We start from the raw sequence: 18,539 nt of genomic DNA, 5'->3' as shown, positions 1-18,539 counted from the left end.
CACAAACACTTTGAATACTAATGAATAGGAAACACCTGAGGTGAGAAAATGTATCTCTTTTAATCAGCTGCTGGTAGATGTATTCTTTCCTGTTTGACAGTTTTGCAGGTTTTTTAGGTTTCCTGCTGCTTCGCTTTATCTTTTGATAAGGTATAAAAAGGTTTGCTTGTGAGCCTTTGAATTTGTAAATAATATCCTTCTGCTCATCCTAGCTGCTCATAATGCGACATTTAGTAATTGGATGTAAAATGTTACCTGAATATCCTCTTTTAAATCTGTGCTTTTCCCCGTGTGTCCCAGTTGAATTCTACCAAGGAAACAAAGATAATTACAAATATGACCAAGGCAGACGTCAGTTTTCCAGCGTCAAACAGCCAAGTTGATGAAGAGAATTTACCTGAACGGGAAAGGCACAGACGTGTGCAGCCAGGCCCAGCAGGAGGAAGATCATGGTGGAGTTCATTGCAGAGCAACAGACAGGTCTGACTCCAGGTCTACTGCTCTGCGTCTGTCCCAACCCGGGCCATTTATACTGCTCTCCACCTGCACTTCCACACAAGGGATTTGCTGATACAACACAAGTGACTGGTCTAGCATCTATCCTTGAATTGTCACCTGCACACCGTGATGTCATACTTATCACGAAGCAGGCCCTAATTAGAAGAGCCGTGAGTCAAATTGACTTTAAGGAAGGGGTTTTGGGCTCCTACCACACCCTCTAGCATAAGCACTTTAAAATGAGGAGTAGGTGGATTTTATTTTATATTCATCTACTCTAATTGGAGTGAAATTTGACCATACCAGGGCTGGAACTGTTGCTGGGGTGGCGTACAATGTAAGCATGGCAACAGGCCTTTTCAATTGGATCTTTCTAGTTCTACTTTTTAATCGTTGGTCATTTCAGTGCGTTTCATACTGGTTGGGAGAATTATCAAAGAATAATTCATCAGACACCCATCTTGGTATCTCTTTGAGATGTAGGAACCCAACCCTCTTTCTCTCCCCTTGTCTGCAAGAACTTTTATGAACCCTCTTTCCATGACTGAATTCCTACAGCAATGGTGAGGGCAAGTATATCTGCAAGGCATTTGGCACATTAAGCAGTGTCAAATTGTCTATTCCTTTAATTATTATTACCTGATTTCTTAGTAGAGACTCTTATCCAGGGTGACTTAAATTGTTACAACATATCACATTATTTTTACATTGGTACCCATTTATATACAGCTGGGTATTTACTGGAGCAATCTACCTTGCTCAAGAGTACAACAGCAGTGTCCCCCACCTGGGGATTAAACCCACAACCCTCCACTCCAGAGTCCAGAGCCCTAACCACTACCCCACACTGCTGTAGGCAGTATACTGTCCGATATGTCTATGTTTAGCAAACCAGGGTTCAATATAGCACATGACCTCTGGCACGGCCTATTACCAGTATATGGAGAGTTTTCCCATTACCTTTGATAATATAGTAATATGTCTTGTCCTGACCCTTTGACTTTGAACACAGATTGTTGTACATCACCTATGGATTGAAATGACAATGGATGAGTCACTTTGAAGCATTGTTTTATTATAGAAACATTTGTAACACATCATTGATTGAGTTTCCTATATCATAACAAAATATATAGAGAGAATACATTGATCATCAGACATACATTTGCTACTGACTCATCAGAGTCCCACTGATATTCCCAGCAGTGAGAGAACAAGGGCTGGTGATATTTCACCACTCCAGACAAGGAAAAGATATCTACTTTATAGTTCAGTAAGGTCCTTCCTCCTGGTATCTGTGGGTCAATTTGTGTCCATCTGAATGGGGAAATTGTCTTCAGTCCTCACTCACACACGTCACACAGAGGCCTGGAATTATAGATGTTGTTAAACAAACAAATGCAGAGTAGTTTATTTTTAAATGTGTGTTTTCAGTCCAGTATGATAGTAAATACATTATGTAGAGAGGACCATTCTGAGAGCAAAAGTACAATGGCAATGGACTCTGCTATAAATGCTTTCAGCATTTATGTTTAAGGGTTAAAGCTGGGAAACAGTCAGGGTGAGGTGACTGTGCTGGCAACCTCTCCCTCACCCTGTGTAGACTCTCTATCCAGGCTTTGGCAGAGTGAAAATCAGTTGTAGTAGAGAAGGGAGGTGATGTACAGGGGACAGTGGCCTGAGGGTGTTTGATATTTAGTTTTGTATGAATTAACACTTCTCATCTTTGTATTGTATGTATACCTAATTGCTAAGAGTTTTTTCTATTAAGCTCATACAGGAAAGGTTTATACATTTGCTAACAGCCAGAGTTAACGAGGGGTTAACATCACTGCAAAATGGGAAAGCTGTGAAGGATGAGAACTCATCACAAAGGTTAAGATACAGAATTAACTGATAAAGTGTGCAACATCAGTCACCAGATCCACAACACAATGTACTTCTTTACCTTTCTTTGAAATTATTTAACTTTGTTCGTATCAATTCCCTTTTTATGTAATTAAAAATACACTGGGGCCTCGTCATTTTTGTTTTTTAAAATACATTTCTCAGTTCACTGACCACTTTATTTTCCACCTACACTGTGGACAGTGGCTGGTGATTATTTGTGTCACATATCTTCAGCCTAAATACTGCTTTCTTGAAAAATGAGTGAAAGTCCCAATAATGCTTAGTAACATTACAAAATAGTGTGTACTGTTGTGGCTATATATAGGCTGCCCTGTCTCCGCACGGGTACTTGCGGCTCGTGTGTTTCCAGTCGGACTCAGTAGCCACTGGACTAATAGGAGACACCTGCCGGCAATGAGTTCGGCTGTGATTATCACCCCCACGGGCACCAGTGATGACCTTATTTAACCTCCCCCTCTTGACTAGCAGTGACATCCCCCACACAGACTGTTTTCCCCATAATCCTCACAACCCGCCGTGAGGCCGAGCAAGGTGAACCCCATGTTTTGTTTGTTTGTTTGTTTGCTTCGTTCTCAAATATGAATCCCCTTGGTGTTTGTTTTCTTATTTAGCACCCTTAGGTTTGCTAGTCTGAAGATTTACCCGAGGGAATTTGTTTTGATTTTAGTTAGTGTCCCTCCCTGCCCTGAATCGGCTACAATTGTAAAACATGTCTTCTAGGACAGCAGCTATACTCGGTTAAAATGGAGAGCTCTATACAAGGTTCATGTTGAGTTGCTGTTTCAGGGTAAACATTCATTTATATATGAATTCTGATATAATTTTCCATAGTAATAAAGATGTGATGCAGTATTACCTCAGTTAAATATGTTTGAAGAAAAAGAAGAAACTGCAGTCCCTGTTTTTAATATTGAATGTACTCTCCACTAAGAGATTTCCACTTGTGATATCCGTTTTTGTAGTGTCTTTGTTTCACCATATGGTGACGGTACAGGCCCTTTGCATTTCCCACTATACACTATTGTCACTTAATGATGGAATATTAGAGTACATTTAATTAACAAGGTATGGACAGTCCTGTCAGTGGCATCTCATTGTGTATTTCTACATTGTGTCACTTTCCTTTTAATTCCCTTTATGTACACAATGAAAGAAGCAAGCCTGCCCTTATAAAGAAAGAAATAAAGAAAGGACAATGGAGACAATAGCTCAGTTCATGGAAGATCATTTTTATTAACTAATGGATGAGTTTGCGCTGTTCTAATGGCAAGGTACTGTTCTTCTGCTACAGACTCCTCAGTGAAGTGCCGCAGGTGGGTCCTCTGGTAGGTTCTGGGAGAGGGCTTGTTCTGGTTACATGCCTTTGGCAGAAAGAGAGGGATAAAAGCAAATTGGCAGATGAGAAGACAGAAGAAGAAGATCGGGCCAGGCAATGTTGCAGGTGAGTGGATTGAGACTGTGGGTGTTAGTAACTGGATTACTGAAACAACAACAAAATATATATATATTTTGTCTACACTCTGTCTGTCATTGAAATTTGCAGTTATGTCGGATGTCAGATACCATCATCAATAACCAGTTTCCAAAGTTTCTTCTCATTCTACCAATTAGTTGATTCAGTTGTGTCACTTACAAACAAACAGAGACCTACAAAACGTTCCCAGAGAAAACCAGTGATTATATATCACTTCCTAATGATACCCTTCAGCAAATATAATGATTGTTTATGTACCATCCTATTCAAGCTGTCTTAGGGAATTCAGGGAAGCAGACAATAAGACAGAGACAGGCTCACAAGGACAGCAATGTGAGGTAGCGGCTTGATAGGAAACTCTCTCAGGGTTCCGTTTTATCTTTTGTTACCAGAATAGACTAAACAAAATCTCACAAGATAAAGGAGCACCTGATTTCACAGGCTCTTGAGTTCTTCTGTTTGCTGATGATATTCTGACTCTAGCCGTTTTTATATTTCTAAACTGTGAACTAACCACACTTGTAGAGTTTATTGATTTTCATCTTGTCGATAGCACTGGGCCCGAACCGCTGCCCGATTTGGATGTTTGGGTTGGGTTTGGGCACAATGGTTGGGTCACCATCTTCGGAGTAGGCGTACCTGCGATAGGTGACAGCGATATAGAATGTTAATATGGAGACACATATAAACACTACTGTAGTCTGCATCCCAATTACATGGTTTATCCTGGTGTTCAATAACTTGAAATTATATATTATGTTGTCAATTAAAGGCACCAAATACAAGCTCAGGACTTCTAAATGTATCTATTTTATATATTTTTTTCATAGTCTGTTCCTAATTCAGCTATAGCATTACCATTTTACATTTTCAGAGCCTATATTATATGGAAGTTTCAAACAAGGTTTAACATGCAATTAAAACTTCTTGATTCACAGAACCTACATGATGAACACACTCTAGTCATGAAGAGACTATTTAATTCACTCACTAGTTTTATTGAAAGCTTGTATGTTTATTAAGCAGGTATTTTACCATAGAACTAGGTATAAAGGATATATATTTATATATTTGTTTTTGTATAATACAGAAATTAACTTATTGAGCTTTTCTGATGAACTTGGTACATTCCACACTCTGATTTATTTTAAAATCACATACTTACTTCCCAAAGTGCATAATGGAGCTATAGTCATAGGGGGTGTCCAGATTATTGGTCTTGTACCTCTCAAAATTATTCACACGATCTGTCAGGTGAGAAAATAGCACAGCGTGGCAGTGTAAATAAATGGTTTTGTGTTCGCTCCTACTTGGAAATGGATGAAATGGGGGGGTTGAATGGAAACAAACACTTGCAAATATGTACAAAAGAAAAAAGGGAAATAAATACATGCGTTTTGTACTTAGCTTTTAAGTGTTACAATTATATATGTAAATATATATTAAGTTAGTGTCTCATTTATTCTGGATCACTGGCACATCTGAGCTGTGGGATACTGGGTAGTGTTCACCATACCTTTCCAGATGTTGGCCCACAGAATGGTGATGTACTTGTCCCTGTCAGCCCGGGACTGTTCGTGCACGAAGCCTAGAGCGTGCATGAGCTCATGGGAGGCGATGCCGGACCACATGCAGCCTGGAGTCTGGAGGGACAGCATCTGAGCCCCACCGTGGACTCCGAGGAAGGACCAGCAGCTGCAAGAGACGCACAGGTCAGAGAGGCCCTGAAGGAGCTTCCTCACAGAGTGCTGGTACATCACCTGGCACTGCGGGGAATTATGCTGTCACATTAATCTCAGACAAGACAGTGCTTTCACTTCCAAAGCTCCCCCTTTCAGTCTGGTCTTGCAGAAATCCACGTGTAGAGACCAATAACATAAATTACTTTAAAATACTCTCTCACTTACGAAAGCAGTTTGTCAAAAACGTACCCAGGATATGTGAATGACTTACCCAGACTTGGGCTGGATGTCCAGGTAGTTCCTTTGATGAGTCCATGGCACAAACCTGATACAGGTGCCATTAGCAATCTCCTCCATCCCGCTTTCAATTGTGATTCTGTCAATTTCATCTGCAGGAAACAACAGAAACCTTCATGGGCATATGTGAGATTATTGGCACTCCAGTCTTCGGTCATAAAGCTTGTATACCAGGTGTGTTACGATTGTGTATTTGTGTAATTCATATAAATCCCTTTTTACCAATTAATGGTGTAATGAAAAGCAAAACCCCTTTGCTCCCTGTATTGTGAGTTTGGCAGTAAGCTTTCATTTGGTCAGTAAAACATTAATTGGAAAATGAGGACAGCAGATCATTTTCAAAGCAATAATAATATGCTACAGTATTTTAAATAAAGGCTTTTTACAGGGATAAAAAGTATATATTTGTTTGCGGTTTCCTCAATTATTATGTATGTTTTATGTAATAAGGCATTGTCATTTAAAGTGAAATGCAGACTGTACTTACTGTACTCAGTTGACATGTTATAGGGAACATACACAAATCCGTCCACAGACTTGGGCCACAAGCAGCTCCGGGCAAAGCAGTTCTCTGACCTCCTCTTATTGGTCACTGCAATGTCGCCCTCTCTGAAGCTGGTTCCCTGCAAGGTCAGGGCGGCTGCAATACAACACGTGTGCTAGTTAACACACACAGCACTGCAAAAAACAGCCATTTAATCAAAACTGTTTTAGGATTTGTCTTTTGTTATATCCATTTAAATATACTCAGGTGCTGCGGAAATATACCAGCAAACATGAACCCAGAGCACAGGAATACACATTTTAACAGCAAGTGGTGTTTTCAAAATAACTTACAGATACAGACACTTCTGTATCATTCTTCCTCTGTACATTTTTTTCTCAGGTGCAACACTTACTTCGCAATTCATTGGTCTCCATGATTTTGTCCATGGCTGTCATCTCATCTTGACTCATGAGCTCTTCTGAGAAAAAAGACAATGTTTTCATTAATGGCATTTGTCATTTTACAACAACACTATTGTGCTTTCAAAATTAGGGAAAAGGGAATATTAATTAATTAATTAATTAATCTATTTTACTCTGCTATTGCAGTATTACGGTATTTTGTGCAAATTAAATGCACATTTCAGTATAGATGATGTAATTCATAGAGCAAAGGGAATTACTTTTCAGTCTTGAGTCTGGAAGGCTGCTCGTTATACTTTTAATTAAGCAGGGCATTGAGGTATACAGAATAGACCTGACTTACCTGAAAAGGCTCTTTTAAACCTGTGTGCTTCTTCATTTATTCCAGATGTATTCTGGAAAATTACACAGAAAAGACAATTACAAGAGGAGTCCGAAATGGACCACAGATAAACGTATGCTACATTTTACATTTGAAGGTGTCTCTCCTTGGATCTAGCCATGCTATATACTCTTTCATAAACTGTAGTATCTAAAAATGAAGTGCTATATTGACAAGCAAAACTGGCAATAGAAACCATGAAAAGTATGTTACAGTGTACTGAAGTTTCTTGGATCATTTCTTTTTGAATGTTTAAATTGATTTATTTCAATTTTGTTAATAATTTTTTTATAGAATGAGTGCTTCAAATGATTGGAGGCATGTCCAATACTTCTATGTCTGAGAATCTATTCCCCTTATGAAATAGTCAAACGCTCTTACCATTCATATATAAGGTGGAACTGTTAAATAAGATATTCCATTACAAAGATTCAAATAAGATGTCCATTGCAACAGTTCTCTATTTCAGAAAAATGCACTCAAAGTAAAATAGCAAGCACAAAACACCAAGCGCCTGAGTTTGCCTACAATCGAGAGCCTGCAGAGACCAGTCGAATGTACCTGAATGGGGTAGGCACAGACGTGTGCAGCCAGGCCCAGCAGGAGGAAGATCATAGAGGAGTTCATTGCAGAGTGCCAGACAGGACTGAGTCCAAGTGTTCTGGGTCCGTCCCCAAGCCTGGCCATTTATACTGCTCTCCCCTGCACTCCGACACAGGGGATTTGCTGATTCACAGATATCCTACATCTGTCTAACAAGCGGCTGCCCTTGTGCCTCTGTGTTTACATGGTCATCGACAAATGAATGGCTGTATATTTAGGCTGATGCTCCCGGCTGCACACCCAGTAGTTGGCTCAAGCTATCTATCACTTTGAGGGATGATGGCCATTCCACGTACAGGAGATCAGAGAGGACGAAGTGATTGCCTTCACCTATCCTCTGTATCTCCCAAGAGCTGATGAGGCAATCTGCTGTGTGCATCATGCGTTTATTCCTAACTACCTAGTTCTTAGCCAGCTTTAATGGTGCTTCGCATGCTTTTATTTTTGGTGTCATCCACACCCTGTACAAGATATGACTTAATTCCCATAATAACAGGTCGGACCGTGTCTGATTTCCATGATGACAGCAGAAAGATCCTTTAATGTTATTTGGTATTGAATTTATCAGTAATGTTCCTGATTTGTTGGTGATATATTGATGATCCCTTTTTTACTTGTTATTCTGTAACACTAAGTACTCTGTTTGCTGTTGGTTGTTTTCGTCTGGGTTTGCGTCCCGGGCCGCCCGCGCTTATGTCTCCTGATCTCATCCATCTTGCCTACGTCCATTTCTGTCATTCTGCCTCTCGGGTTTACTGTTCTGGTTCTGTTCTGGTTTCTCATGTTCTACGTCTAATTCCCTTACATGTACAACTAGAATACTGTCATAAAAGAAACAAATGTAGAATCTGGAACATTGATAGTGTTTGGACCGAGAAAACAAATTATTTGGACAAAGGTGCCTGCAAAATTACATAACCATAATCATCATAATCATAATAATAAAGTAGGTAAAAATATCCAAATAAATGTTATGCACGTAATCTCAGCCCAGGACATTCAGACAGTGCTTTTCATTCTGTAATACCTTTTCTTCATTCTTCAACTGCTTACATATCTCAATGATTTCTCCACATAAGATTATTGTGATGTGATTTATTGACCACTTATATCTCGCTGTCATCATCATTATTATTATCATCACTTTTATGATGAGTGATATGTGACTCTGCCTGTCTAGACAGCCTGTGCTGCTGCAGTGCTTCTCTCAATAAGATTGCTAGTTTTTGCACACTAAACAACAATTGAGCTCAAGACTGCTAGTGCCATTGTGCTCTCTGTCAAATGCCAACTGGCCAGTGTCTGTTGAACCCAGACTAACCTGTGACCGGCTGTGTTAACATATAATCATCAAATTCATAATAGGCCTATCAATCTTTACATTTTCATATACATAATTCCTATTGGAAGTACATTGGTATTCATTTTTGGATATCAACAATTCGATTTTGATAGCAAAAACAGAATGGCTGACATCAAGAATAGTATTTTTGATTCTATTCTAAATATATATATCTGATATCAAATGTTACATTTCTTTATATCAAAAATTGTATTGTTGATAATAAAAATGGCTTACCATAGTCTGAGCATGCCGATAGATTGCTCACATTAATCTGTTATTGTGCTAACATTAACGTTGTCGACATTTTTAATACTGAGTTTCAATGCAAAAGATGTGCTTTCGAAACAATAGATGACTTTGGGTGTTGTTTCCTCTTGTTGTGGGAATCACAATACACACAACGCCGATCTGCAATAGTTTGCTCTCCGCGATTGGAAATGCACTGTATTGGATGGGGGAGTGTTGTTGTGGTAATTAGCAGCTGTGTTGTGTTGCACAGGTCGCTGTGGCGCCGTCATAACGTGTTTTTTCGAGCCGGTTGTGAATGGCGCATGTTGTAAAGCGGTGCCGTGGCCTGTATTCGTGGGCAGGTGTAGCTCTCAGTCTCACGCATTGCCCCTAATGTTAAGCATTTGACACAAACATGTTGTGCGCACCCCCCCTCCGGCTCCTGCTTTTGTCACCGCATTGTTGTTTTGAAAACTTAAGAGCTATGCAAAAACATTGTGTGTAATTGTACTATCGATTATTGTACATCCTGTGTTATCATCGACCGAAAATAAATCTAAAAGCGCTCGTCCTGCGTCAGACATGAATATAAAGTGTGTTGGAGCTTCACACTGGACGGGAGTTAAATGGTAGCGCTGCCTGTATTTCAGTAGCCGCTCCTCACTGCTGAGATGTAAACGGGCTGCTTTCTCCATTTTAGCGCCGCGACTGGAAAGAATCTGACCAATCAGAAGTGACGTCACCCCCACGTGGAAACACGCACCGTATACGCATGCGCCCCATAACAAACCGCGTGGAGATGAGAAGGTAATTAATGAGCTCCAGCAATATCCATTAGTGCATCATTGCACATTGAAGACAAACTCATTCATTACAAAGACAATGCATGGGTGAACATCACAGGAGCTCTACTTTAGTGACAGCTGTCCATAAAAGATACAGTATTCATAAATAATATGCATAATTAAATGTGATTTTTATTTTACATATTGACTTTATTATTCACTTTATGATATAAATAGTACAATTATATATTAGAAAAGGTCCCAAAATCATGTCCATGGTGATGTTTACACTTTATGTAAATCAAAAGTTTTTAACATGGTGTGCATAGGGGTGGGCGATCTTCCCAAAAAATCATATCACGCTCCACGATCTGAATCACGATCTTCCCAATTTTTAGATGTACTATAGAGAATATCCAGAATGGAACACGCCTATGGATTTATCTATTTGTACAATTTTAAACACAACATTAATTAAAAAATCAAATGGTCATTAAATGGCCTGAGTTTAACTTTATTTTAAATATTAAAGTTGCGATCCGCAGTCAATAGATAAACATTAAATAACACAAGATTTTAAAGTACTCTGAAATTGCAGTAATAAAATATAAACAACACAAAGGTGTGCACTTTTCAACTTCAAGTGGCAATCACAGCTAATAGATAATATGATAAAAAAGTAGAATGTGACCGCTTCTGTCACCTCTTTCCATCGTTTGCTGTTTTTGTCGTATGTTTTCGACTGCTCTAATGTGTCGGTCAGTGATAACTGTTTCAGGACCTCGTGAGATACAGATGAGTGAGGTTGTACCGACCTGAGTGAAACACTGTCGGCATGTGCCTTCGGTTGCTTGCTTTTCAGGTGGTTGAAAAGATTTGTCGTTTGACCTCCAGAAGAGCTGACCGTTACCCGACAAAGTTTGCAGATAACTTTTCTCTGAGAAATGTCTGACTTTGCATAGCCACACATCTGATGTTGAATATTTTTTCAGCACCAGCTCCTCATCCGCCATTCTGCTAGTTCATGTTGATTTTTTTTTCTAATATGTCACCATGCATGCAAGACACATGATTGAGACACGTGGTATAATTTGGCCAATCAGCACAGCCATCTAGTAGGCTGTCGTTACAGTTTTAACATTATGAGGACATAAAAGATCGCGATCTCTACGATTCGCTTGAAAAGTAGATCGTGGATGTCTTCAAGATCGATCACGATATAAAATCGTCAGATCGCCCACACCTAGGCATGTGTAAGAACAACATCAAATTATATATATATATATATATATATATATATGTATATGTATATACACCTATCAGCCATAACATTATTCACTTCACCTGTCAGTGGGTGGGATATATTAGGCAGCAAGTGAACATTTTGTCCTCAAAGTTGATGTGTTAGAAGCAGGAAAAATGGGCAGCGTAAGGATCTGAGCGACTTTGACAAGGGCCAAATTGTGATGGCTAGACGACTGGGTCAGAGCATCTCCAAAACTGCAGCTCTTGTGGGGTGTTTCCGGTCTGCAGTGGTCAGTACCTATCAAAAGTGGTCCAAGGAAGGAAAAGCGGTCAACTGGCAACAGGGTCATGGGCGGCCAAGGCTCATTGATGCACGTGGGGAGCGAAGGCTGGCCCGTGTGGTCCGATCCAACAGACAAGCTACTGTAGCTCAAATTGCTGAAAAAGTGAATGCTGGTTCTGATAGAAAGGTGTCAGAACACACAGCGTATCGCAGTTTGTTGCGTATGGGGCTGCGTAGCCGCAGACCAGTCAGGGTGCCCATGCTGACCCCTGTCCACTGCTGAAAGCGCCTACAATGGGCACGTGAGCATCAGAACTGGACCACGGAGCAATGGAAGAAGGTGGCCTGGTCTGATGAATCATGAATCAAGGTGTTGACTTGGCCTCCAAATTCCCCAGTTCTCAATCCAATCAAGCATCTGTGGGATGTGCTGGACAAATAAGTCCGATCCATGGAGGCCCCACCTTGCAACTTACAGGACTTAAAGGATCTGCTGCTAACGTCTTGGTGCCAGATACCACAGCACACCTTCAGAGGTCTAGTGGAGTCCATGCCTCGACGGGTCAGGGCTGTTTTGGCGGCAAAAGGGGAACCTACACAATATTAGGCAGGTGGTCATAATGTTATGGCTGATTGGTGTGTTTATATATATATATATATATATATATATATATATATATACACACCAATCAAAAATACAAAAATATATTTTTCATTTTATATATATAAAATGATAAAAATATTTGTGTAGCCGACACTCACTTACTAGGTATGTATAGCCCAGATGAAGACACAGTAGTGTCAAAAGGCATTGTTATTCAATAAAATGAAACTGCTGAAATACAAGAGTCCTGTCTAAATACCTAATAAGTGAGAGTGCGACTACAATATCATTTTTTAATTATATATTTTTGCCTTATTTGGGCTAGCACCTCATGGGAGTGAAGACGCTGCAGTGCACGGATGCTTTTAAGTTATATTCACTAAAGAGGTACATATTTTATATTGTTTATTTTGTTTTGTGTTTTATTATACAACTCTTTGGGGGGGGGGGTGTGAACAGTGAGTTTGCTAAGAAAACTCAAAAAAGGCTATTATATAAACCCCCCAGTGTTACCCTTTGTTAGTATTGAATACAATTGAAAGTAATTTCCAGATATGTGCCTAAATAACATTTATTTTTGTTGGATGTGGTTTTCTTCAAGATAAAATTGAGGAACCATAAAAATAAAATACCTTGATAATTTATGGAAAATAAAATGTTGGGATTAAAACATCAAATGAATCGCCCCTTTATAAGGCTCACAGAAACACATCCATATTCACTTTAATACTAAAATCACAATTTACTTTTACATTTGGTACTTAAGTACTCTTGAAAGTAGCTACTTTATAACTTTTTCTCAAGTACTGTTTGAAAGGGAGACTTTGTACTTTTACTGGAGTAAGTTTTTGATAGAATATTTGTACTTTTACTCAAGTATGACTTCTGACTACTTGTTACACCTCTGTACAAACCATACATTAAGTTATTAATATAAAACATTTAATGTTATGGCGGTTTGGGGGTCATGGTACCTGACATAAACAAAAGCACATATCTGCACTGGGAAAATATAGTTTAAAGGGATGCCTGTTTCACTTTATTACTAAATGAAATACTTGTGCAACATTAACAACTATCCAGATTGTGTCTCGCTAGGGTCTTCAGTCAGGCTGGTGTCGTATTACAAACCCCTCTGTACTGATGTTTTATTGGCGTTAGGGAACATTGCGACCTGCTGCTATGAAAATATCTGGTCACTGTAATGAAACCCCGGTCTAATAGTATAATGTATCATTTACATTTTATTTTTTTCCATTAACATTGCATTTTTAAAGAAAATATCCGCCCGAACAGGGACTTGAACCCTGGACCCTCAGATTAAAAGTCTGATGCTCTACCGACTGAGCTATCCGGGCTCTTAAAGAGGCTGTTTACATGCGCTCTGAAATGTAAAAGGAAGGTATAACTAATGTAAGCATTTACGTACGTAGCCGGCCGACATAAATGCATCGTTGATTTGGATATGTTGACTAAAAAGCAATTTCCCGGGGAGGATGGATTAAGGGCAAATAACCAAAATCACAAGGTGAAAGTGTTAAACGAAAGGGATCTGTGTTCTTGTTAAGGGAAACCGTGATGCTGAACCACTGACAAAGGCCGCGTTCGTGTAGCGCAGATTCCCGCAGTTCTGCGCAGAGCTGCAGAATCCCACCGATCCCATTGGCGTATGTCTGCGCTACACGAACGCGACCATTGCATTTGTCTCAAACAACACGACCGTGGCTGCAGCAAAGGATCCGGAAATAGGAAGGCATTTGGAAAGCAGCGCGAAAGTTTGAACTACATTATCAACAAAACAGCTCCATCCATATCATTTGCGTAGTAGATTTGTTTTATATAGAACATTTATTTTGTTGCAGTTCAGCATGTCATAGCGCATTGTCTGTGTCGGACTTGCTGCAATGTGTCTTTTTACACAATGACACGTAACGTGGGCAGCTGCGTTGCAAACAACCCCAGTAGCCAGCTTATTTAACTGACTACCGAGAAGTCAGGATGGAGAACCTGAAAAACGTGAAACTGCCAGAGGACGATGAGATTCCTAATCTTGACAAACACGAATTGGAGGTAAGTGACAGATGCCCCCCACGCACTGTTCATATACAACCTGGGCAAGACTGAATTTGTGCAATAATATAAACAAGTGCACTGAGAGAGGTGTATGCATATTCAATAGCTACAAATAATCGCCCACAGCACACTGTTGCTGCCTGTTAATGACATATAGTGTGTGTGTGTGTCTATATATATATATATATATATATATATATTATATTAATCCCATAACCTTTTCTTGTTCAGTAACATTTCTATAACTGCAGTGACCAATATGTATCTTGTTTGTGTGGTTGAATTGAACCTTATGCCATCTTTTCTCTGCCACCCCACCCTCCAGGTGCTGTTAAAGCAGCTGAAAGATGTGGTCTGGGAGTCGAAACAGCAGCTGAAGGCCATCCAAGATGAGACCCAGTGCACAGAGAAAGATATTGAACACAGGTACTGGTCTGGTTTACAGTAATGTGAGCTCCACATCAGTCCTGCTCTTTGCGGAGTGATTTCTGAAATATTCTGTTGAGAATCTCCATCCATTACTACTAAAACATGGTGCCACCTTTCTCCTTCAAATGACAGTACTTGTGTTGGCAACTCTTCACTGTATAGGCATCCAGCAGGCCTGTAATCACATTATATTGTGCCAAATGTAAATGTGTTCTTCTCAAAGCTAATGTTAGACAGTGATTTCCAAAGCTGTCAACATGCAATAAACCAAGTGGGCATGTAATGTGTGTGTGTGTGTGTGTGTGTGTATATATATACACTCACCTAAAGGATTATTAGGAACACCTATTCAATTTCTCATTAATGCAATTATCTAACCAACCAATCACATGGCAGTTGCTTCACTGCATTTAGGGTTGTGGTCCTGGTCAAGACAATCTCCTGAACTCCAAACTGAATGTCTGAATGGGAAAGAAAGGTGATTTAAGCAATTTTGAGCGTGGCATGGTTGTTGGTGCCAGACGGGCCGGTCTGAGTATTTCACAATCTGCTCAGTTACTGGGATTTTCACGCACAACCATTTCTAGGGTTTACAAAGAATGGTGTGAAAAGGGAAAAACATCCAGTATGCGGCAGTCCTGTGGGCGAAAATGCCTTGTTGATGCTAGAGGTCAGAGGAGAATGGGCCCACTGATTCAAGCTGATAGAAGAGCAACTTTGACTGAAATAACCACTTGTTACAACCGAGGTATGCAGCAAAGCATTTGTGAAGCCACAACACGTACAACCTTGAGGCGGATGGGCTACAACAGCAGAAGACCCCACCGGGTACCACTCATCTCCACTACAAATAGGAAAAAGAGGCTACAATTTGCACAAGCTCACCAAAATTGGACAGTTGAAGACTGGAAAAATGTTGCCTGGTCTGATGAGTCTCGATTTCTGTTGAGACATTCAGATGGTAGAGTCAGAATTTGGCGTAAACAGAATGAGAACATGGATCCATCATGCCTTGTTACCACTGTGCAGGCTGGTGGTGGTGGTGTAATGGTGTGGGGGATGTTTTCTTGGCACACTTTAGGCCCCTTAGTGCCAATTGGGCATCGTTTAAATGCCACGGCCTACCTGAGCATTGTTTCTGAGCATGTCCATCCCTTTATGACCACCATGTACCCATCCTCTGATGGCTACTTCCAGCAGGATAATGCACCATGTCACAAAGGTCGAATCATTTCAAATTGGTTTCTTGAACATGACAATGAGTTCACTGTACTAAACTGGCCCCCACAGTCACCAGATCTCAACGCATTAGAGCATCTTTGTGATGTGGTGGAACGGGAGCTTCGTGCCCTGGATGTGCATCCCACAAATCTCCATCAACTGCAAGATGCTATCCTATCAATATGGGCCAACATTTCTAAAGAATGCTTTCAGCACCTTGTTGAATCAATGCCACGTAGAATTAAGGCAGTTCTGAAGGCGAAAGGGGGTCAAACACAGTATTAGTATGGTGTTCCTAATAATCCTTTAGGTGAGTGTATAACATGATTTCTGCGTAATCTGTTGAATTGGGAGTCCATCTGGAGCAAAAAACAGCTTCAGACATAATCGATCACGGTTCTTTTTCTGTGTTGGTGGCTTTGTGTCTGTCAGAACTGCTGAGCGCAACCGGCTGAAGCCCCTGGCAACTCGGGCGGCGGGACTGAGCGATGCCCTGAGGGAGCTGGACACGGTCAAGCAGCAGAGAGAGGACCTCTCCCGGCAGCTTAAGGAGCAGAAAGCGGCCAGTGCTAGGTACTGTCCTCTGGTGCCTTTTTAGGACCCTGCTGGAGCAGTATTCTTCACATCCAGCCATCTGTGGTACAAACTTAAATCCATGGGGTTGTATTTCTGTTGAAACTTCTCAGGGAAGAATCTGATCAGGTGTTTAAACCTTTACACTGTGGATTCAAGTTAAGACTAGAACCAAGAATAATAGATAAACATCCTGAATACTTTGGTGCATGAATACATTGAACGATTAGTACATGTGGCACGCGTGCTGCAAGCACACAAACACACCCGTTCCTTCCGTCCTTCTGCAGCTCCCGGGAGGATGTGGAGAACAAGCTGAAGGCGATGGAGAAAGGGATGAAGAAGGAGCTGGTGGCCCTGAAAAAGCAAGAAGCCGCTCTGGTAACGGAGAACAAGCGAGTCGGCCTCCGGTGCAGCAAAGTCCAAGAGTCTCTCTCGGTGACACTGGCCCAGCAGCAGGCAGGTCAGTCTGGCATACCAACATCTAGACAGCTCTTCAGAGTGGACGAAGGGGCAGGTGTTTGAATGCAAATTGAGCACTATGCCTTGTGGCCTCCAACCCTGGTACTGGAGGGTATAATATAATATCCTAATAAATCTGGCCTAATATGATGGAGGGACCCTTGTGTCTAAGTTCTGAAGGGCTAGCATTTATTTAAGATCTTCCTTTTCTTCATGTCGATTAATGAAAATCACTTTCCCTGCATTTGAACGAAACCTAATGGTTGGTTTTCCTTTCTCTGTATGACAGCGGAAAGGGAACTCCAGCAGCTGAAGAGTGACCCCCACACGACAGGAACGGCCCAATTGCAGGGTAAGAAGGGGGACGAGCTGCTGGATGAGTACGTAGCCAAGCTTGGCATTCCGGCCACCCTGGGGAAAGCGGGCATTAAGCCACTGAGGGGCAAAATTGTCAAGTGATGCGAAGTTCCACTGCCCCGAACAGCTTCTCGCACAGCTGAAATATAGACGTCTCTAGCAGAGGACTGAGAATTGTTTTGCACTGGCTGTCAGAATATAGAATCTGGAACTGGATCTGCAGGAAGAGGTGGCACAAGAGATGGGATAGGTCTTGGGTTCTGAGGTCTGTCAGTGTTTTTTCGACCAATTTATCTTAATGAGCATTCTAATGAAGTCTGGTAAGCTCACAATATCAATATGATGTGAATTTCAGCCATCACAGTTGATCATTGAAGTCTATTTCTTTATGTGAAAAATAGAAGGCCTTTTAATTCCTTTAATTAAAAATATCTGGATGCGAATGGGCATCGTATATTGAGGCAGCAAGCACAGCTGCTGAATAAACTGCTAAAAAGTTATTATTGCTGTTGAGGTGTGTTTTATTGTTTGTCATTAATAAAAATAAAAAATACAAAGTTTTAAATTTTTCTTCCTACATTGAGTTTGAACTCTTTCCATAACCAACCCCATAGCCACAGTCCATCTTTCCGAAGATGGACAGAACCAATCACAAGCTTGATATGTTCCAGGGGCGTTTCTCTCAGCAGCAGCGCTCTCTTCAGGTTACCAAGACAAGTGCACATCACTCCAGCGAACAGAATTCTTGACTGAGACAGGTAATGCGTTCCATATCTGAATTAACCTAATGGCCGTACAGAAAATATTAATTTATTTTCTGTATCGTGTAACGTTATAGCAAAGTGTCTTGACAAGTGTCGTGATTAAAGCTAGACTCACTAGCATGATTTTTTATATCCCAACCGATATTTAAAGTGGTGGGCTGCTCGCACTTAACGAAAGGCAGGATTTCACCGAATGCATGTCTTTGCATCATGATGCCCCAAAACAACTATTGTTATTTGAAGTATTTTAATAAATACTTATGAAAATCTAAATCAAATACTCAAAATAATGTAACTTTATTTTCGTCTATGTGCTCGACCCTCATTGGCTGCTGCCAGTCTCTGTTCTTATAATGATCTTTGACCTGAGTCGAATCTTTAATATTAATCATGTTTAATATGCTCTTAGGCTGC

General features: G+C 40.6%; 2 protein-coding genes and 1 non-coding gene across 4 annotated transcripts; 1 reads left to right on the top strand and 2 right to left on the bottom strand.

The window, feature by feature from the left end:
• Nucleotides 1-3,618: 3,618 nt before the first annotated feature.
• LOC136711673 (hatching enzyme 1.2) lies at nucleotides 3,619-8,630 on the bottom strand. Of its 2 annotated transcripts, none has more exons than XM_066688062.1 (9): nucleotides 7,715-8,630; nucleotides 7,115-7,166; nucleotides 6,762-6,824; nucleotides 6,350-6,502; nucleotides 5,837-5,954; nucleotides 5,400-5,578; nucleotides 5,049-5,130; nucleotides 4,398-4,522; nucleotides 3,619-3,770 (listed from the first exon to the last, which is right to left on the bottom strand). In XM_066688062.1, the coding sequence occupies exons 1-9, from the start codon at nucleotides 7,838-7,840 to the stop codon at nucleotides 3,763-3,765; spliced, it is 906 nt and encodes a 301-aa protein (XP_066544159.1). In that variant the 5' UTR covers nucleotides 7,841-8,630; the 3' UTR covers nucleotides 3,619-3,762. The 2 variants fall into 2 exon arrangements, with proteins under 2 accessions (XP_066544159.1, XP_066544158.1); XM_066688061.1 differs by having other exon boundaries at nucleotides 6,762-6,827; nucleotides 7,715-8,629.
• A 4,901-nt stretch (nucleotides 8,631-13,531) lies between these two features.
• trnak-uuu (transfer RNA lysine (anticodon UUU)) lies at nucleotides 13,532-13,604 on the bottom strand. The gene has a single exon. It is a non-coding gene; the product is annotated as a tRNA-Lys (tRNA).
• A 362-nt stretch (nucleotides 13,605-13,966) lies between these two features.
• LOC136711765 (golgin subfamily A member 6-like protein 7) lies at nucleotides 13,967-17,861 on the top strand. The gene is made up of 5 exons (XM_066688221.1): nucleotides 13,967-14,316; nucleotides 14,645-14,745; nucleotides 16,402-16,542; nucleotides 16,833-17,005; nucleotides 17,294-17,861. Exons 1-5 carry the CDS (start codon nucleotides 14,245-14,247, stop codon nucleotides 17,461-17,463), a joined length of 657 nt encoding a protein of 218 aa, XP_066544318.1. The 5' UTR covers nucleotides 13,967-14,244; the 3' UTR covers nucleotides 17,464-17,861.
• Nucleotides 17,862-18,539: the final 678 nt, after the last annotated feature.

This window comes from Amia ocellicauda, chromosome 16 (assembly GCF_036373705.1).
Source record: "Amia ocellicauda isolate fAmiCal2 chromosome 16, fAmiCal2.hap1, whole genome shotgun sequence".
Lineage (NCBI taxonomy): Eukaryota > Metazoa > Chordata > Actinopteri > Amiiformes > Amiidae > Amia > Amia ocellicauda.
The sequence above is the reverse complement of the archived record's forward strand: the minus strand, read 5'-3'. Positions and strand labels throughout refer to the sequence as shown.

What these genes read in the sequence shown, in the direction of transcription:
- LOC136711673 (XM_066688061.1), bottom strand. Translation starts at nt 7,840, where the DNA reads ATGGCCAGGCTTGGGGACGGACCCAGAACACTTGGACTCAGTCCTGTC. An exon ending in TCTGTGCCTACCCCATTCAG is followed by an intron (nt 7,167 to 7,714) that starts GTACATTCGACT and finishes GTAATTTTCCAG; the next exon opens with AATACATCTGGAATAAATGA. An exon ending in GACATCCAGCCCAAGTCTGG is followed by an intron (nt 5,579 to 5,836) that starts GTAAGTCATTCA and finishes CGTCTCTTGCAG; the next exon opens with CTGCTGGTCCTTCCTCGGAG.
- LOC136711765 (XM_066688221.1), top strand. Translation starts at nt 14,245, where the DNA reads ATGGAGAACCTGAAAAACGTGAAACTGCCAGAGGACGATGAGATTCCT. An exon ending in TTGACAAACACGAATTGGAG is followed by an intron (nt 14,317 to 14,644) that starts GTAAGTGACAGA and finishes CCCACCCTCCAG; the next exon opens with GTGCTGTTAAAGCAGCTGAA. An exon ending in GAGAAAGATATTGAACACAG is followed by an intron (nt 14,746 to 16,401) that starts GTACTGGTCTGG and finishes TGTGTCTGTCAG; the next exon opens with AACTGCTGAGCGCAACCGGC.